The sequence below is a fragment of the Cyprinus carpio genome, chromosome A11, assembly GCF_018340385.1.
Source record: "Cyprinus carpio isolate SPL01 chromosome A11, ASM1834038v1, whole genome shotgun sequence".
Lineage (NCBI taxonomy): Eukaryota > Metazoa > Chordata > Actinopteri > Cypriniformes > Cyprinidae > Cyprinus > Cyprinus carpio.
Genome location: NC_056582.1, coordinates 1231519 through 1253363, shown reverse-complemented (window position 1 = coordinate 1253363; position 21845 = coordinate 1231519). Strand labels below are relative to the sequence as shown.

Here is a 21845-nt window from a genome sequence, read left to right as displayed (position 1 = left end):
ATTGAATCCAGCTGCAAAAATGACTTCCCTGCGTTATGATGTCACACTGTAGAATGTGTCAGCACAAGACCTCCTCCACAGCAACACATCAACGACTGTGCTTGTCCTTCACACTTTTCTCCGAACTGGCGCCCAGTACAGGCCAGAGCAGGACGGATCCTAAATGCTCTTAATGCTTTCATTTACCATGAGATCCTTCTGTCCTCCTTCTGGGAATCACAGGAACTCCACTTAACTGGTTTGAATCTTATCTCACGGTAGGTGCTTCAGGGTTGCCTGGAGGGGAGAGAAGTCCAAAGCACATCGACTGGTCATGGGGGATCCTCAGGGATCAGTTCTAGGACCCCTCCTCTTCTCCATATACACTACATCACTGGGATCCATCATACAGACACATGGTTTCTCCTACCGTTGCTATGCTGATGACACAAAGCTTTATCTTTCATTTCAACCAGATTATCTCTGCCTGTCTGGCCAACATTTCAGCATGCATGAAATTCCATCACCTGCAGCTCAATCTTGCGGAGACAGAACTTTAGTGTTTCCAGCATCTCCAACTGTACATTACAATTTCACCACCCAGCTAGAATCATTAACAATACAATAACAATAATACAGCTTTGCGCTGCACAACTTTAGGAATATTAGGCCCTTCCTAACCAAGCAGACTGCACAACTCGTCGTCCAGACCCTGGTTATTTTTAGACCGGACTATTGCAAAGCTCTTCTAGCACAGAGATGGTACCACAGAAATCACAGAGTGCCACAAAATTGCTTTCCAGAACTTTCTCATTCACTGTGCCTTGCTGGTGGAATGATCTGCCTAACCTTATCCTGACTGTTAAATCCCTCACAATTTTCAAGATACTGCTATAAATGCAACTTTTTTCTAAATCAGTTACCTTTTTTTTTTTTTTAACATGAGATCAGGTTGGAAGTGTCAATTTCGGTCAATCTCATGACTGTTCCGTTCTTGTTTTGTAGACAGTGGCCATTTTGGAGCAGCGACTGACTCTGACAGAGGACAAACTGAAGGATTGTATGGAGATGCAGTGTGAGCGGTCTCCTGGAGCTACAGCTACCTCACTGCCACCTCCTTGAACAGTTTACAGCTCACAAACCAACGTCAAACCTTTGTTCTTGTTCAAACATGGTTGTGTTAAAGAGCCATAGTGATAAGAGTGAATAAAATGACAGTCTGTATTATTTGGTGTTAGGGGTGAATAAAATGAGTGTATGTTTTGTTTTTGCTGAGTGTGGACATGCTGCAGACTGTAATCCATTCTAAAACCACAAACTGAAGCTCATCCTTGGCTGAAATATGATAAGAGAAATCAAAACATGAAGCCTTCATTCTGAAGTATTTCATTTGGAGTTTTTCTTTTTAGTGTTGTATTTTTACTTTTTTGTTTTATTTCAATTTTCATTTCCTTTTTCTTTTTTAAATTGTTTTGAGTTATACTGTCTTGTCTTGTCTTGTGTGTAACTGAATGCTTCTTTTTTCAAATGAAGTTTTTACGCTGTAAACCTTGTAATCTTTTTTCCATGCCAATAAAATGTTTGTTTTAACATGGTGTGTTTACTTTGTTGTTCTTTCTGTATATTGCTGTAAATTATCACACTAATATTGGCTCTGAATACTGATTACCAATACTGTGTTTAAGCTGTGCTGTTATAAAGTGATGGAGTTGTATAGTGAATATAGTGCTGCCTGAAGAGTGATGGACACGACTCTGTGTCTAGAGTGACTCTGTTCACTATATACCACCACCTTAAGTGTCTTACACATTTTAGAGAACAGGAATACAGGTTTTTAGAATGCACAGTATAGTATCATAATATATGTAATGTTTTTATTACATAGTATCCATTATGTGAAGTCAACAATGCAATGTACAGTTAATTATACTCCACAGCTGTTCATTCATTGGTTGATTTCTTTGAATCATGCAAATACTGTGACTCTGTGCTGCTGTTGAGCATCCCGACAGCCCGACACATCATTGACTCAACCAATAGTGTGAGTTTGGGGCGGAGCTGTCTGTTTATTGACCAATGGGAGAAGGGGAGTGTTCAGGAAAGCAATCATTATGTTGGCTTGACAGTTTACTGATTCACTGATCTAGGGCCCTATTTTAACGATCTAAGTGCAGGGTCTAAAGTGCATGGCGCAGGTGCACTCAGGCCGTGTCCGAATCCACTTTTGCTACGATGGGAAAACGGTCGGAGCATCCAGGCGCATGGTCTAAACGGGTTGTTCCTATTCTCTTAATAAATAATGGGTGTTTTTTTGGGCGTAACGTGCAATAAACCAATCAGAGTCTCATCTCCCATCCCCTTTAAAAGCCAGTTGGGCTTGCGCCAGGGCGAGCTCTATTTACATGGCGGAATTACATTTTTAATTTTTAAAATTTATTTTTGTGTGCTGCTGCCTCTGTGTGTAGTAAGCAAGGTGTACGTGCGTTGTGCACCTGCCTATAGGCGCATATTACTAGCACACTCTTTAAATAACAAAGAAAAAATATTGTGCCAGACTTTAGACCAGGTTTGAGTTGGTCAATGGCATAGTCTATTTTCAGTTCCTCAAAATAGCAATGCGCCAACAGTTCCTCTGAGTAAGATTTTTTTTTAGGTTTGAGTTGGTTTGTGTGTAAGTATGTTTTCAGATGCATTTGCTATTTAAACAACGTGGTGCAGGACGGGAAAATGAGAACTGTGTCGGGCTGAAACGAGCAAAAACGCTTGTGCCGCATTGTGCCGGGTGTATGATAGGGCCCCTACTATTAGAGTCTGTGTCTGAGACCAAATTTCTAGCAGTAACTTTTTTTTTTTTGGTATGCTAGCAATGTTTTAAAACATGTTAGAAATATGTTAGCAACATCCTAAAACATGTTAACCACATTTTATTGACTCTGATTAAAACATTCAAACAAAGCATCTAAAGGTTACTTTAAACTTTCAGACAAGGCTTTGTTAAGCCAGTATCAAAGTTTGTCTTCAAAGTTTGCTCATCTGGTTATTTTTGCCGTCGCATTTGGTGACGCGGGTGGCTGTAGGGTTCATGACGAGTGTGAAGCCTTGATGTAGTTTTTTTCTTTAATCAATATTGTACATAAATCCATTCACAAATATATTTATTCTTTACAGTATATCATACATGACTCTGTTCACACGTCTGTAGACTGACCGTCAGTGCTGAGTGTGTGTTTGCTGTCATGTCATTTCCCGGGGAGTGAGTTCGCTGTAGTTCAGGTGAATGGCGAACAAACCCACTAAAGTGTCTGACTGCACATAACGATCATGGAAAAACACAAACAGCTGCTCTTTTCCTTCCTGTCTGGATCTGGAGTCTGTGCTGGATGGCCGGCCTTCATTCCTCCAGATATCAAGCGCTCCACCGGTGCGATCAGGCTAATTAAGGACCTTTAATTACAAACGGCAGTTACTCGCTGCTCGTTCAGTGTGTGTGCTTGTTTAGTGAGAAAAGACAATTTGAGCATTACTCCGCCTCATGCTGCATGCTGGCCCGTGGGCCGGGGAAGAATTAGTCAGACTAATTTTTCTCCCTCTCTTTGGCTCTTTATGGGGATCACATCTGGATGTGTTTTCTCCTGATCTGCTGTGCACTGCCGCTGTCAGAGGAGTTCGATGTGTCTGAGTTCAGCGTCAGAGTGCAGCATTCAACACTGTCTTTAACCCTCCTGTTGTTGGGGTTAATTTGCCCCACACTTGATCTTCAAACTGCTCACAATACTGGTTGAATGATTTATTTCTTTTTGAAATTTTGTGACTCTATCTCATCTATGGTCATGAAAGTTTAAAACGGAACTGATGTGCTTTTGGAAAGTATAGCCCCGCCTATCTTGATTTGATTGGCCATCTCAATCATTTTGGAAACCAATGGGGGTAAATTGACCAACTACACAGAAGTCGTAACAATTTTTGTAGAGTTTGGATCTCAGTTTTTGTGAAACCCATTTCACCCTCACAAGGGTTTGTGAAAAAGACAAGAGGGGGTACGCAAAAATTTGACTGTTTAATACCATGATTAACCAGCCACATAATAAAGACCAATGCAGAATATAACAGTGCTTCCAGAAAGCTCACAGGATTGAGATTTTTGGTTTAAAGTCACGATGTAACAGCTGTATCATGACGTATATCTGAGAAGGGCTGCTCACACCAAGGATGGGAATACTATAAACTATAAACGATATTATCCGGAAGCAACAGTTTGAAGTTAAAAATGTCTCTATTATGCAGAGCATCCACTGATAAGACACTGATGCAATGCTACATTTCTCCAAATCTGCTGAATAAACAAACTCATCTACATCTGGGATGGCCTGAGGATTAGCACATTTACATTTTCGGCTGAACTATTCCTTGAAGAGATTACTGAAAAAGAAACAAAAAGTGTAGGGCAGGACTTGTTTGTCCACGTCAGTTGTTGATTGGTCGGAGGCGGATGTATAAATGTGAGTTTTCAGTGGACTGTAAGAAAGGGGCGGGGTTTATGCAGACCGAATGATTGACGGCAGTGATTTCTTTGTATGGGTTATGTGCCGAATGGAAAGCAGCACGAGCGAGGTGGTTTTGTGTTTTGTTCGCAGGCAGACTGAATGTTCTGTTCTGTGTGCCATATGGCACAGATGACTATTTTAAGAAGCCTTTAATCTGTTGGCCGGTAGGTGTTTATCAGAAAGCAGCGGCGGCAGCAGCGATGTCCCTCCAGACCACTAATGCTGCTCAGGCTCTGCTTCATTTACTGCTTCCTTTCCCTCCCCGAGCATTGGCTTTATGTTTGGGAACTCAGGCCTTGCCTTTCCCCCGTGAGCCGCCGCACAAAGCAGCCCACGCAAGAGCTGCAGAATGATGTTTCCACTCGTTTGTGCTGCGCCTCTTCCAGCTTCAGCCCACTAAAAAAGAAAAACAGCCTTTTAATGATTCTGCAGACTAAAAAGGGCTTATATGAAGAGTTAATTAACCCATGACAGTTTTATTTTCCAAACCTACTGGTAAGTTATAGATGTATTTATAATGCAGCAAAAACACAGTATTTAGAAGCTACTCACGTTTACAGCTTAGCAATCATTTTCTTTATTTTCCTACTGAATACATTTTGTGCTTTTTTACTGTGTTTTTATTGGAATCTTGTTATTTTAGAAATATTGTCTACTCTCCTCTTATAAAGAGACCTGCAGATTTGTACATAGTTCCCTTCTTCTGCAGAAACACAAAAAGAGACGTTTTGAATAATGTGCCGGTCACTCTTTTCCATCAGTGACAGTGAATGGAGACTGAAGTCTATATTTCTGATGTCATATGATGGTTTGTGACTGAAATGAAATTGTATGTTCACTGATAATCTTCCTCTCCCTGATTTTCTGAGCTGGATCAAATGATTCATTTACACGTTACACATGCATTCCAAAGAGAAATATGTCAAGATTGTTGATTAATTAAGGACTGTTTCAGTCTGCTTCTCATGCAGTTCATCTTATTTAGGAACAGTGTTATTTATTGACATAATTATTATAGTTTTTATTAATAAATGAGTATTTATTTTTACGTTTTTCATTTAGGTTTAATTTTGTTGTGTTTTGTCAATTTTATTATTATCATTATTACTATTATTATTATTAAAAATGTCTACATAGCCTTTATAGTTCATTTTAAATCAGTTTTAGTTATTTTACTACATCACATTAAACTAACTGAAAATGAGAAATGTTGCCTTTGTAATGAGCTGAAATATATTTTTTATATTTATATATATATATATATATATATATATATATATATATATATATATTGATATAACACAACACATCACCTTTGTAGAATCACCAGTAGATTTATGAATGTATTTGTACAGTAGCTCTGTGTTTTATATTCAAACTGACAGCAATCAGCAGTCATTCATATTCAATAAGAGCTGGAGATTTCCAGCAACACAAGTGACAGTGAATGCTGGCTGTGTGTTTTGTCATCTGTTGCTCTGATAATTAATACTTATTAACGTGCACGTTATTGAAGTCACTGTGCCAAAAACATAATTGTACATTGGGTTACACTTTTTTCATTTTACAATAGGAGGTACAGACATAAAAGGACATTTTATTTAATTTGATCAAATGAATGCAGCTGTCAGCAGAAGAGACTTCTTAATATATATATATATATTTTTTTTTTTCACTGGAAGTGTATATATATAATCTACAATTAAGTATAACATTAACTAAAAAAGTATATCTATATATAAAGTATGACAATTTATCAAAATTTTCTAAGTTTATTTCCCTGAGCTAATGCGCAAATGAATTAAATGCAAACGCTTTTTCTAAATTATAATAATAATTCAGTATATACCTGAACTAATAGTCAGACCTTCGAACCCATGTCTGCTCATGATTCACAGCGCTGGACCAACAGACATTAACCTTACCACCATATTTCAGGATTACCCACCTCCACAATCCCAGACTACTCACTGTTTGCTGGGTTTCTCTCAGGACTCCAAGCCCAGAGATCAAAGGTCTCAACAACACATCACACCTGTGTTAATGAGCGAGACTTTGCTTCATGAACAGCTGAACAAAGTACAGCGACCAAACCGACTCTGATGTACCTGGCGGATACCACTTTAATGAGCGATAGCCTTCGAGATCAAAGCTAGAGTCGTGCGCAGAGGAATGTCAGGTTTATGGCTCTGGATCTCTGCTTCACTCCTGAATCGCCTCCGCTGGTGCTGTATCATTGACGGCTGTTACGAGCTGCTCCAGGAGTGCTGGGGTTACATTAATGGATTTTCCAGGCTGAAATGGAGGGGAGGAAATGCCAGTCAAGGCGTGGGAGTCGACCCTGTGAGGGTGGATTAGCGCTGCAGTGGGCTGCATGGAAACTATAGCCGGGGTCAGTGTCACTCACTGCTGCTGGATTACAAAGCGCCACTTCATCTGAGCCATCAGCTACAGCACTCACCTTCACAGATGACATTAACATTCAAGAGCGACTCTGATTCTCTGCAGCAGAGAGCACTTTGTTGGAGTTGTTCAAACGGTGGCTTTCATTGTCTGAGCAGGAGCATGAGGCTCTCAGCTCTTAAGAGCACAAGCACGCGTGTGTGTAGGTGTTTGTGCTGGTGAAGCACTCATGTATTTGTCCACGTCTGGTAGGGATGCATGTTTAGCTGGCCGTACAGTTGGCAGGGACTCGGATCCAGCAGGAAATTAAAGCTTAGTGTGGTTTTGCTCTTACGAGTGATGGACACAGGCGCAAAGGCAACACGATTCCCATAAACCAGAAAACATGGTCATTCTTCATGAAACCCCACTTTCATCTTCTCAGATCACTGAGTCTGGGAACACAATATAAACACACATCCACACACGGCATGTTATAATTATTGGTCAATGTGATTGACCTTGTTTCAAGTAAAAGATGCTCTTTGGATCATCTCAAATCATCCTGGAGAATATGATCATGAAAGTCACGTTAATTTTTGAATAATGGTGCTAATATAATTTAAAATTGATTGCATAAAGACAAAAAACTACAAGCAAAACCATTATTTTCTCACCTGTACTTCTCTGATTTCTGTATAATTTTTCTCTTTAAAAAACGAACATATACACCAGCAACTTATGTCCACTTCTACTCCGAATTCACCTGTCCCAGTTCCAATTGCCCCCACCCATTCACTCTCAGCATTTACCTTACCCTCAGTAAATGAAATTTCATAACTCTTCTAAAAATCCAAATCTTAAATCTGTAGATTAGACCCACTCCTACTGTTGCCCTACTTGAAAAGGCCACCCTCCCCTCTCTGTCCCCTCTTATCACAGACATCATTTCCTCTTCTCTTACCACTGGAATTGTTCCTTCTTCTCTTTAAAATTGCTGCTGTAACTCCAATTCTCAAGAAACCTGGTTCAGACACCAACAACCTTAATAATTAAAATCCTTAATAATCCTATTTCAAATCCTACATTCATTTCCAAAATTCTTGAAAAAATTAGGGATTGCATCAATTCTATCCTCGGGATCGGTATCAGCTCTGATACTGGCATTTTCTGCAGATCGAGTATCGGTCAGACGAGACCAATCCAAATCCGATATTGTGTGTATACTATTTTGTGTTATTGTTGAGCCCCACGAAAGGCACAAAAACATTACAAAGCACCAAAACATTTTCGTGCACTATATTTCAAGTGTTCTGAAGCTGTTCCATAGTTCCATGAGAGGTACAGATTAATACTGAAGACATTAAATTCAGTTCACATAAACTCTTCTTTCCACTGTGGCTGTCTGTCATCCTCCATTCAGCAATCAAACTGCGTGTCTCGTTCGGTTACTACAGTCAAAACCATATTGTATTTGGTTTTTATAAATTTTTATTTATGAGGCTCAAAAGATTTAATACACTACGTATCAATATCTCTTCCCTTTGTACTAGTGATGTCCGGTTCGTAAATGAATCGTTCGATTTAACCGGTTCTTCTTAGTGAACCGATTGAACCAGTTCACCAAATCGGATTGAATCGTTTGAACCAGTTTGCATCTCCAGTAAGCATTAATCCACAAATTACTTAAATTATTCACTTTTTTAACGTGGCTGACACTCTCTCTGATTCTAAATAAACCAATATCCCGGAGTAATTCATTTACTCACACAGTACACTGACTGAACTGCTGTGAAGAGAGAACTGAAGATGAACTCGAGCAGAGCAGCTTGTGTGTTGTACTAACTGTTCCATGTGGACTTGGAGGACTGCGCACTGTGACTCTGTGTTGTTTCAAGCTCATCATTCTGCGCATGGGATGTGCATAAGTGCTCTGTGACGCTCTATACTTGTGCCTTTAGCATTATGATACTTTTCTATGAAATCAAATATTATTAATAGCCTTTCTTATTCTGTCCTATCTATCATATGTTGCTGCCTTTTATTAATGTGCTATACATTTAAAATAAACTCTTTTTTTTAGAGTTTATTTTTTATACTTTTTTTTAAATAACATTTTACCAGATTTTAGACTTAATCACTTTTATTTGTAAATAAAATCACTAGATTTTATAAAATTATTGTGCACCCGTGATTTTTCTAGAGTGTCTTTTGCTGCTGAATTATCCACTAACCTAGTTTATAATATTATTTGTCATAGATTATGATTATATATTTTTTCATTTGTTATTTTTCCTTAAAATTAAGTTGTCTATATGTAGTAGATTGTGTTTAGCACAACAGAGTGACGATTAGGTCAACACAGAGAAGTAGGCTATAGAAATTCTACATTGATTTAAAAAAAAAAAAACAATGCGCTGGTATCTGATTGGATCGGTATCGGCAGATACTCAGCAATTTCGGGATCAGATCGGTTCTGAAAAAATGCTATCATTGCATCCCTAGAAAAAATACACAAAATACCCATCTCTCCTGCAATAGTCTATATGAACATTTTCAGTCTGGTTTCTGTCTCCTCTATAGCAGAGAAACAGCACTCCTTAAACTCACTAATGACCTCCTCCTAGCGGCTGACTCTGGTTCACTATTCATTCTCTTCCTGCTTGATTTGAGTGTGGCCTTCAACACAATTTCACACACCATCCTTCTGGACAGACTCTCCTCTATTGGTATCACAAATATACCCCTCAACTGGTTCATACCTCTCAGCCCGCACTCAGTTCATGCAGTTAAAATCATTCACCTCTCATCCAGTCCCTGTCACAACAGGTGTGCCCCAGGGCTCTGTCTTGGGGCCCCTGCTGTTCATCATTTACCTTCTCCACCTTGGTTACATCTTCCATAAACATCAGATTCACTTCCATTGCTACGCAGATGACACCCAGCTCTACCTTACAACGAAACCCTACTCCAAACTCCCACCATCCTCCCTCACCAATTGCCTCAATGACATAAAATCCTGGTTCACTTCAAACTTCCTCAAATTTAATAGTAATAAAAAAGAACTTCTTCTTATAAGCACAAGATCAACATTAAACAAACTCCAACTGCAATGTCTTTTTAAAAATTGTATTGTATTTCATTGTCTCAATTGTTTTTACTTAATATTGTAATTGTCTCATTAATGATCTATGGTGACCTTGAGTGTCAAGAAAGTTGACTATAAATAAACTGCATTATTTTTTTTGTATTATTTTTTCATGCACTGATCAATTTTGAGATTTAAGTCTATTTTACTTCCATAAGATGTCTTATTTCAGAAAAGTGGAAAGGAAACATCCAAAATAAATAAATGTTTTTGTTTTATTAAACTTTATCTATTTACCTCAGTAGTGTTTTTTCTCCACTTCATCGGCACTTACATACACCAAACTTTAGTTTTATTCCTTATTTAGTTTTACTGAGAAGTTTATTCATAGATAATTAACCTGATATGGTATATATTTAACATTTTATTACTAAAAACAAAGATTTTTTTTTCTACCTACATTATTTTGTGTAAAAAACAAAACAGATTTCTGTACTGGAAATGTATGCAAATTAGTGCATATTTAATGAGATAATGCCTCATTTGTACAGAATGTGTATACAACATTCCAGAAAACTTGTGATCCAAAACATTTGATTTAATGTGCTGTGATTAATCAGCAGGGGAAGGTATGGTGATATACTGTATATCAGTTCAAATGTTTACCACTCTCATCTGTTGTGTCTTGCCGTAAAAAAAAAAAAAAAAAAGATAAAAATAGCCCAGCAGAAGCATTTGGAGCCCTCTGCCTGTATTCTGAACACTCGTTTCCTGTATGAGAAGCTTTGTTCTCCACGAGAGGCCTGTCTCTTCATTTTGTGTGGAGAGGCCTTTAGGATGAGAGGATGGAGACACAAGGAGCTGACAGTTTGGAGGAACTACAACTCATCTGGATGCATAAAAGGCCATTGTGTCCGGCCTGGGCATCTGACTACTCCCATCATGCCTCTGTGCCGAATCAAACGCTCCTTCTTTTTCGCTGGTTTGATGCTGTGTTCCTTCGCCGTTACGAGTGTTTAGCCTGAGTTACAGGTGATGTGACAGTTGAAGTGAATCTCATTGGTTCTGAGCTTCATTCACATGACTGAGACGTTGGCACTATTTCAGGCCTCTCTCTCATATGTTATGAATTAGCACAATGTCATATTGCTCAATCACTTTAGCTAATATTTTAACCATCAGATGTTATGCAGCGGTGTCTCAGAGTAAGAACTGAACCATTCATGGTTGGATGTATAGAAGGGAGTTGATAGTTAATGAGATTAACTTTTCAGCTGAGCTTGATCCATTCACAAACTACACTCACTGAAATAGTGCTCTGATGCAGAGCTGTAACTCTTAAAGGGCCAGCGCACACTCTCAACACAAGCACAGACGCATCGTCCATCAATATAACTGGACTAAATATTTAACTAGGGCCCTAGTGAAATGAACCCTACAAAATGCACCCTTTTTATATTTAGTCTTATTGCGTCATCATAATAATTGGGTCATCATTGTTCCAGATGTGTCTTCATAATATTTCATTAGAATGTAATAAGTTGTACCACTTGTAAAACGATTTTCCTTTTCGGATGACGTCACTGACCCTTCTCATTTCTCAAGCTCCCCATTTATATTTTCACAAATGAAAATGAGGCAGTGAGGCACAGGTGTTGAAACAGACCTAGCCGGGGTACTGCCACGTCTCATTTCTGACAGGAATGAAAACGAGGCTGTGGATTTAGTAACATATTGACTGTTTAGCTGGCGAAATTTCTTTATAAAAGACGTTCAGTGGAAATAATGTGATCTAAAGACTGTACAGTATGTCTGTCAAAAACTTGCTGTCAGCTGTTTTTTCACTTACGTGTTTTCAAAACAATTCTTCATCATATAAAGTGTCTCTTCAGCATTAAAGCGCTCCATTCATGTGAATTACTTTTCAAAAGTTTGGTTTTCCTTGAATTCAGTTCACCGTCCAGACAGTCAATGCAATTCGGGAAAGAAATCAATCAAATTTGTATGTGTGAGAAAATATTCAGATGCGACCCTGAGCATTTTCATAAGTAACTGTAATTTAATTACACATTTTTCTCAGTAACTATAACAGATTACAGTTACATTAATGTTGTAATTAAATGACGTAACTCCGTTACTTGTAATTAGTTCATTGTTTGGGGAGAATAAGAGGCGCTGCGTCTTTAAACGCTCCGGCGCAGACCCCGCCCACCCGCGTGACGCGAGGCTTTTATTACTGTCTGTCAAACGGCCATCAGAAGATGACGAGCAGGCGAGCGGACAGACCGCGATCATGAGCTGCTCTCTTCGCGCAGACACAGCCGCGACACGTTCAGCGCGTTTGGCCCGGATCTGACGCATCGCCCCCCCGCAGCAGCCTCTTATGGACGCCGAGCGGAGCGGAGCCGCGGTGAGCTGCTGAAGCAGGGGAACTTCTTCTCAGCGCCTGACCGTCTTCCCCCTCGTTCCGCCGCACACAGCAGCCTCGCCCTCTCTCCCCATGAAAAACACTCTCTGGAGCGGCGCGATGATGTCGAGCAAAAGCGCGGAGTGGCTGCAGGACGAGCTGCAGTCCGGCGGCGGATCGCTGCTGCTGCTCGACTGCCGCTCGCACGAGCTCTTCGAGTCCTCGCACATCGAGTCCGCCATCAACCTGGCCATCCCGGGACTCATGCTGCGGAGGCTGAAGAAGGGCAACCTGCCCATCCGCTCCATCATCCCCAACAACGAGGACAAGGAGAAGTTCGCCCGGCGCTGTAAGACGGACACGGTGCTGCTGTACGACGAGGCGACGGCGGACTGGCAGGAGAGCGGAGCGGGCTCGGTGCTCGGGCTCCTCATGCACAAGCTGCGGGACGACGGCTGCAGAGCCTTCTACCTGGAAGGTAAACCGCCGCGAGGCGCGCGAGAGCGCGGGGAGTCACCGGACCGTTTGATTCGCTACTACAAACTTTACGCGTTCCCGTGTCAGACGGATTAAAGCGCTCCCGCTGCTCTAAACTGAAATTAACGTTTTTCTGGGATTTAAGCGGTGAAAAAGTTTAACGCTGGTTTAGATTACGAAAGACGAGCTATTTCTTCATGTGTGAAATATTTATATATTTATATATTTATAACACCCGTGATTTGACTGCAGACTTTTTTTTTTTTTTAAAGAGAAACAAACATGTTTTCAATTAGTTTCCTAAAATGGCTCCGCCATGTTGTCTTTCAGAGAAAAACGAGCGCTTCATGAATGAACGACGCAGTCTCGCTCTGCTCGGTGGACACACACCTTCTCCGTCTACGCGCGTCTGTAGCGCGTTGTGTCGTGTAAGTGGCGTCTGTCGGTGTAATTCTCGCGCTCGCCGCCATTCACAAATCCGCGGCGCGTCAGTGAGAGCGCGTTCAGCTGCACACCGCGCGCGTTTGACGCTCGCGCCGCAGAAGTGGTGACTGGTCGCTGTTTCGGTGGCTCACTAGCTGCTAGTGTGTACTGCGCTCCCAGGCGTCTGTGGCTCAGATCTGAAACACTTCACTGAGTCTGCCACGTGTCCATCCGAACCTGTGCTCCAGAGGTGCTCCGATACTTGGAGAACGTCTGTGTGTTTTGTTTTTTGTTGAAGAGCATTAATGTCCCAGTGACTGTATTTTCTGTTCCAGTTTTAATGATGACACTTTAAGTTAGCAATGTAACCGCTGGGATAGATATTAAAGCTGTTTGGATTCCTAGTGACTAAATGAGTACTAGTAACATACTAGAAATGCTTTAAGATCTCGGCACAGACACGTTAGTTCACGTCAGACTGCGTGTTTATAGTTCTGTATTACATCTGGATGTAGCTGTCCACTCTTGTCAGACTGTGCTGTTGACTAATGAGTGTGTGTGTGTGTGTGTGTGTTATCCAGGAGGGTTTAACAAGTTTCAGACTGAGTATCCAGAGCACTGCGAGACGAGTCTGGACTGCTCCTGTCCGAGCAGCTCTCCGCCCGCGTCCGTCCTGGGGCTCGGGGGTCTGCGGATCAGCTCGGACTGCTCCGACGGCGAGTCGGACCGGGAACCGGGCAGCGCCACCGAGTCCGAGGGCAGCCCGCTGCCCAGTAACCAGCCAGCGTTCCCAGTCCAGATCCTGCCCTATCTGTACCTGGGCTGTGCCAAAGACTCCACCAACCTGGACATCCTGGGCAAGTACAACATCAAGTACATCCTGAACGTGACCCCCAACCTGCCCAACATGTTCGAGCACGACGGGGACTTCAAGTACAAGCAGATCCCCATCTCGGATCACTGGAGCCAGAACCTGTCTCAGTTCTTCCCTGAAGCCATTTCTTTCATCGGTGAGTCTCTCGTGTGTTATTTCCGTGGTGTGTCTGGAAGTGCTCCTGAAGTCAAGCACCTCAGCTCAGCTCGTTCCGGTCACACTGCCGAGTGTGCACCTGTGGTCTGCGTGATGGTCCGCTCTGGAGTAATGAGCTCGGGTCGGACTGGAGGGGTGCAGCGGAGGGAGTGGATATGATTGATTCAGCGCGGGCCGTAGATCACACACACAAACAACACGCACCTCGTCTTTTGCTTTGAATGTTAACAGCGAGCTGAAAGCTTGAGTCTCCGGATGAATGCGGACGGAAACGGTTCAGTGTTTTTCGGGTGAAGCCGCACGTGCCGTCTGTGGCAGCTCTCGGATCACACTTTCTAAAGTCATTTCCTAAAAACATCTAGTCTGAGGTTATATCTGCATTAGAGGCTCTTTCCAGGTGCAGTGTTCTTAGTGAGTGTGGATCTCCGTGTTCACTTCCCTCCGGCGGCAGGGTTGGGTGAACACCAAACACAAATGAGAAGCCTGTATTTATAATACATTATAAGAGTATTCTTAAGGCATTATAATGAATGAATCTGTTGTATCATCTCACGAGTAATCATAACAATAGATTTAATGCATTATAATATTTTCTTATTTGTGGCTTTTAAGAGTATAATGATGATTTATAACACACAATGAACACAATGCATCCATTTAACTTACAATAGATTATATTTCCCATTGTTATAATATAATATAAGTCTCATATCTTGCTATTGTTAACTTATTTTACTTAAAGCAGACAAACACCACTTATAAATAATTACAACAATAATACAATTTTTTTTATTAAACAACCATAAAATCAGAGATCTGATCAGATGAGTGTAATATGCCACATTTGATTTTAACTAATATCAGTAAGATACTGTACAGATCTTAAATAAATAATGTTGAGCTCATAGACTTATAAAACATTATAAATGGTGTTTATCGCATGTTATAAATCATACTCTTCTAAGTTTTATAATGTATTATAATTGATTATTTATCAGAGAAAACAAGTGTTTATTTTTCTTATAATACAGTATGCATTCATCAGAACTATGGGCTTCATAGCAAGAGTTACAGAATAATTTGCATGCACACTGGAGGTGTTTTCTCGTGACGGTAGTGTGCTTTTGTCTGGAACCTGTTGTTCTGGTTTCTGCCGCTCGTTCTTAGCATTTCACGAGCCGCGGCGTGTGTGGGAAATATCCACAGATGAGTGAACCGTGCAGCTGAATCAGAATAAAGAGAGAGTTCACTCGAAAGGGGAAAGTGTTGACCTGTACGACATCAGGATGAGTGCATGATGACAGAGGTTCGGCGTTAAATATGCAGCGGAAGGGCAAACTGGTGCACCGAGCTGTCACAACATCCTGTTATGCAGCTGGACGCTCCTGCTCGGTCTGTGAACACTTTCGCTTTTGCTGCGTAAACATTTTCCGTTTGTGTGAATCGAGCCGCTGCTGAACATTAGGAAGCTCTGCTGAAAGGAACTTCCCCTTTCGATGAGAAACAGCGAGGGCTGGGGAGCACACTGTACGTTGCGTTTCATGAATTAAGCGACGCGTACAGGAGAAGCGTCTCCGTGATGGAGCCAGTGTTTCTGGGGGAAGTGACCTCATTGTTCAGCTGGACTCTGAGTGATTGGGACACATCCATCACGAGCGGAGACGAGGAGACGTTACTCTGCCTCGCCTGGCACTAATGGCTCTGTAGTACGTCATGGCCCACCAAACCAGAGGCACTCTGTCTCTAAATAATGTACAGCTGTACTTCTTCCCATGGGTCAGGGGTCAGATGCAGTGGAGCGCTTTAGAGAGGGCCTTTCTCATCTGATCTGTGTTTGTGATGGTGCTGCTGTGTGCATGGCTCCACTGACTGCAGCGGTAACACTCTTATCAAAGGCCACGGCCTGTCGTGATTAGTCATCTCGGGAGTTCAGTAAAGCTCTGTTTTGACGATTTCATGCTAAATAAGAAAAGGACAGATCTTTTCTGCTCTGATCTGTCACATATTAGGGCAAAACCACAAGAATAAGAAACGAAAGTGAGCTCAGTTTGATACTCGTGCTGTGTTCCCGCACACAATCAAAGCAAACACGAGCATATAGAGACGTGTTTCAGAGAGCGAAGAAATACAGAGCTGCGTAGGCTATATATACACAACATTAGCATATGTCAAAAATGCTTCACGGCATTGTTATTGTGCTTTAAATATTTATTTTTTCTTGCTTATCCAAAAAAAAATCAGGATCTGTGACTCAAAAAAAAAAAAAAAAACAATATAATGCATTGAACCACTATATATATATATATATATATATATTTATATATATATATATATATGAGAGAGAGAGAGAGATAGAGATCAATGCATAGCCAATGATACGATGCATTAAAGATGCATATGAAGCAGCTACCGATGCGATATGATTCACCCCCGTTACAATGCAATGGAGAAAATATGATCACTTCTAATGCCTCGAGGACTGTTTCATAAAACAAGTTCACCAGATAAGCCAGGCTTATTTTCAATGATTCATTGTCAAATGATTTGGTTCCATAAAGCAGATTTACCATAGGCCCAGAATAGCTCAAGCTTAGTCACTGTGGCAGCTCATGCTGGGAACTGAGCTGGTCTACAGCAGGCTAAGCTGAGTTCCTCTGACACTGACCAGTAGAAACCCACTGATATTACCACTCTCTCACATACTATTGTTTGACTTTATTTTATATATAACAGTTTCTAGCATGCAGCCTTTCTCTCTGGTTTTATTACAGCTGTACCTCTTACAGAACATTAGAACATAAAATCGCTCTTTGAAGCATTAAAATAGCTAATTTAAAATCACTGAATTAAAAATGAAAATAAAGAAAATTACTATTTTAACTGGTATAAAAAACATACACTAACTCATTTGAGCTTAGTAGTTAGTAGTAGCTTATATTTGATTTTCCCACTACAACAGTCCCTGTACAGTTACTGCTATCATACAAATACATTAATATAGGTTTTAAATTCTACAGAAGACACATTTGTGGTAAAATGTATATTTTGCTCCTATTTGATTGTGCTCCTGTTTAGCGCGCTCATTCACTCGCGTGAACCTCGTCCACTCCTGACAGCAACATGGATATATTTGCATGACTTTCTAACATTTACAGATGAAAAATATACCTGTTATGCACTGAGGAAAACACAACGTCTCAAATGCATTAAACAGCACAAATATATTCATTGTTCGTCGTTGTCTGGATCGATTTGATCCATGATCGACATTAAGGGCTGTTTAAGAATAAGCGTGCACAAATTAGTGAACTTAAATAGTCGTTTATGGAACCGCTTTAGCCCCGATTGGTTTGTTAGGTTATTTCAAGTCAGGTTATGGACTTTAATCCCCGCTTTTCCTCGGGTCTCTGTGGTGTTGTGATGCGTCAGATTCATTTAAAAACCGCAATCTTAGAGTTCAATAGTCAGTTTCCAGAAGTTAAAATACCATTCATTTACTAGAGGGACTGATTTTGAATTGACAATAAGTAACCTTTGAAAAATAATTGCAATAAATGTAAAATGTTGTTTCTCCATGTAATCAACATATGTCTTATATACTTATAACATATACTATTATTAATGGGGTTGTTGTTTTTCCCCCTCATTAAAGCTGTTAAGTAGACAGTCCTGTACTTCTGTGTAATTTTCAAAACCTTTTTGCTTCAAACCAAAGTTTGTAATGCTGTGATTGACCTCATAGCTGGTTTGGTTCATGACTTATAATATTTTAACAAAGTCTTTAAAAAATACTTCCAGAACCAAGACCACTCTTTCAGTGCGATGGGAAAGAGATTAGATCACCTCTCTTAAACAAAATTAAATCAGTCGCATTGACAACATGCACATTTGTGATGGTCTGACTCATTCAAATTAAAAGGTTAATTTGAATTCACGCACCAAACTTTTATTTTGATGTGAACAGGCCTTGAATGTATACACAGACCAGCAGTTTTTTTAAAAGTGTTATTGAAGCTGGTGGGGTTGTCAAAAAGTCTCTGAATGCATCTGTTTTAAACATCTATTTAAGCTTAAAACCTATCATTCTAAACGTTCTAGTTCATCTTGACGCTGATCCACACGGTGACTATCCTGACTTTCCAAATGGAAATTTAGTAATTGAATGTGGCCATGTGAGTTTTTCATGCTCTCAAACTGAAGCTGAGTTCATTCATGTAATGTGTGTGTGTGTGTGTGATTAAGCACTCAAGCCTTGTCTGTTTGTGTTCTGTTCCTCAGATGAAGCTCGTTCCAAAAATTGCGGCATCTTGGTGCACTGCCTAGCGGGCATCAGTCGCTCGGTCACCGTCACGGTGGCGTACCTGATGCAGAAGCTCAACCTGTCGCTCAACGACGCCTACGACTTCGTCAAGCGCAAGAAGTCCAACATCTCGCCCAACTTCAACTTCATGGGGCAGCTTTTGGACTTCGAGAGGACACTGGGGCTCAACAGCCCCTGCGACAACCGCTCGACCCCCAACGACCAGCTCTTCTTCACCACGCCCACCAATCACAACATGTTCCAGCTGGACACGCTGGAGTCCACATGAAGGCCAGCAGAGGAAGCTGGGTGGGAGCAGCCACCCTTTGAATGTTTGTCTCCCGTCTCCAGGGGAGCTTTAGACCTGGAGGACAGGCCAGCAGCCGCGGCGAGGGGAGGACGGAGGGTGGTTAAGCACACGGGCCCCTCTCAAGCCCTCCGGTGGATTTAAATGCAGCTTTTCTTGCCTTTATGGAACAGACTGTTCTTTTTTTGATACACGAGAAGAATCGCGAGACTTTTGCACAGCGCTTCGCTCCCAGAGAACGAAGCGTTGACTGCCGTGCCATGCCCTCAGCCTCCCGTCTCGAAGGGTGCCCTCATACCGTCTGGGATTTAGCTTTTCCGACCGGAGGAGAATGTAGGCTTGGATTGGTTCTTTTCTCAGAGCAGAGACCGAAGTGGCATCACGGAGGTGCTCTACGTATTCAGTACATGCAGTCTGTCTGTTTCTCTATCTTTTCTATGTTTCCTCACACGGACAAAACACGCAGAACCATGTGTTGGTAACCAAACCCACACAAACATAGTGAGCCCTCCCCCTCTTTATTTTCTCTCTCTCTCTCCCGCGTTTGCAATGACCTAATGCGTTTTGCACAGTGGCAAAGCCTTTCTCTTCTTGGCACTTAAAAGCGGTACTCCAACACACACAGAAAGAGACATTCAGAGGTCCCGCGGAGCTGCCAGTCCTAGGCTGCGACGAGGCCGCGCAGCTGCGTGGGGCGCTCGGGACGACGCGTGCACTTAAAGCTCATTGTTCCTTAACTGCAAACGACAGATCGGCGTTTGTGTCCTAGCCACGAGTCCCGACTTCCGGGCTCGCTCACCTTCTGGCCTTGCCGATTCTCGTTACAGTATGAATATATTGTATTAAATTCTACGTAAGAGTATATCTGTTCACTCGACGTATTTGAGCATGCGATCCTCTGCAGGCGCGGCACGTCACCGAATGTTGAGGACTGTTTTTTTAACTACTCTTGCTGCTCCCGGGCAGCAGACAGTGTGTAGCGAGGGCGTTCCTGACCACGGGAACGAGCGACTGGACCCGAGCGGACGAGTGCTTGAGTTAACAGGGTTGCTTTAAGCTGGCCTTATATAACCTTTTTAATTCTTTCCTACTCTGACTGTTCAATACTCTCTTTGTATCTCACTTTAAAAATCGTTGTATTACGAAGACGTTTGTTCATTTTTAAAGAAACCGATGTGTAGTAGTAATAATAGACGACTAATGTTCTTTAACGGGTCAGTCAAGGTTGTATTTGTTACTCTGCAATATACTCAACAACACTTTGCAGTATTTTCTAGAAAATGGCCTCGGGTTTTTGACTCCTCTACTTTTGATACTAGAGATCCACAGAGATAGAGCTTGAAACGGAGGCAGATTTTCGCCCGGGGTGTCCGGAGCGCGTCTGGGTGCTGGGTTTCATCCGATTTGGTTTGTGCCACAGATGTCCTTAATATACAATATATGTGCTATATACTGATTCCTGTGGCCTTTTCATGTCTCATATATTGTGCTATATACTGATTCCTATATATATATATATATATATATATATATATATATATATATATAAAATATCTCTTATCTCATTCATCTTGTGCAGATATGCAACAGTCATCCACTTAATATATATCGTCGCAGACGACTATTTCTCGGGCTTGAAACGACCCGGTCACAATAACAACACGGCGCTCTTGCGTCACCCCGGGACTGAAGAGGCGCTTCGCTTCACAGCTTCTTTATCTACATGTAAATCTTGATTTCGAGCTGCTTCTTGTGGAGGAATGTTTGTATCTGTAATCATGGGAAAGCGAAATCGTTCTTGTTTTTCTCATTGCCAGAACACAGGAACAAGGCTTTCTGTGGACGTCTCTTGTAGCTTCACGACCGTTCTGCGATTTAATAACAGTAAGAACGAGAGAGATCGACACACAGGAACTATGAGCGAATAAGGAACTGTATATCTTACCTCACCGAGGAATTTTTCAGGGATTTTTATTTGACAATGCGTCGGCATCGTGTTACAGCTTCAAATGTCAAAGAGCTGTTTTATATGTGCTGTATACATTTTTTTTAAAGATGCAATCTATATATGTGTATAATACTGGGCTTGGTAACCGGGCAGTTAAATTTTCTGGTTTATGAAGGATATAAAATTGTCCCTATGTATTGTATAGTATATGAAAACCAATACAAGACTTGTTTGTACTGCAAATAAATATTGAATTATTTTTTGGTTATCTGATCTGGCTCGGTGTGTTCCTTCTGCTGTTTTCAAGGTTATTTTACTGTGTCCATCCCCCATGTGCTGTCAATCTCTCCACACAACACCCTTTCAAGAGTGCTATATAAAGATGACTAGGGCTCGAACGGAAATGTGGCAGCTCCTAAAGTAGAGCGCTTGTTTCTCCCGTAAATGTTGATTTTTAATACCAGCTTTATTTTCCATCTTGTTCATGACTTAGGAGTTTTTTCTCTGTAACGTGAGTCCTACATGAGGTGAGACCCCCCCCACTCCGGGGATTGGTTTCCTGTTGCCTTGTGGTTAATTTCAGATACAGATGGTTTCTGAAGCATGTGATGACACCACATCCGATTGCTGAAACGATCACTGCTCGGCTTCCTCTTTGTAACCCGTCAAGCCAAGTTTATTTGTGTAGCGCTAAACCGTACAGTTCACTTCAAAGCAGCTTTACATAATAAACAGGAGCAACAGCGTCAGAGTTGTGAAAATCAGTCAGAAGTCTCTAATTTCAGTTATAACCACAGCTTCAGTTTTCAACCGAGCGGCTTTACAGAAGATATGCCAGTTTATTTCTTCAGTGACCTCATTCGATAGTGTGAAGTACAGCTAAATCAATAAATCTGACTGAATACAAATCATTTTAATCCACCACCGAGTAAGCCAAAGGTGACTGTGGCAAGGAACCAG

The 21845-nt window shown here is 41.3% G+C and overlaps 1 protein-coding gene across 1 annotated transcript; it reads left to right on the top strand.

Moving 5' to 3' along the window:
* The first annotated feature begins 12236 nt into the window (after window positions 1-12236).
* LOC109075374 (dual specificity protein phosphatase 7) lies at window positions 12237-20416 on the top strand. The gene is made up of 3 exons (XM_019091282.2): window positions 12237-12878; window positions 13882-14310; window positions 18609-20416. Exons 1-3 carry the CDS (start codon window positions 12494-12496, stop codon window positions 18917-18919), a joined length of 1125 nt encoding a protein of 374 aa, XP_018946827.1. The 5' UTR covers window positions 12237-12493; the 3' UTR covers window positions 18920-20416.
* Window positions 20417-21845: the final 1429 nt, after the last annotated feature.

What these genes read in the sequence shown, in the direction of transcription:
- LOC109075374 (XM_019091282.2), top strand. Translation starts at nt 12,494, where the DNA reads ATGAAAAACACTCTCTGGAGCGGCGCGATGATGTCGAGCAAAAGCGCG. An exon ending in CAGAGCCTTCTACCTGGAAG is followed by an intron (nt 12,879 to 13,881) that starts GTAAACCGCCGC and finishes TGTGTTATCCAG; the next exon opens with GAGGGTTTAACAAGTTTCAG. An exon ending in TGAAGCCATTTCTTTCATCG is followed by an intron (nt 14,311 to 18,608) that starts GTGAGTCTCTCG and finishes TCTGTTCCTCAG; the next exon opens with ATGAAGCTCGTTCCAAAAAT.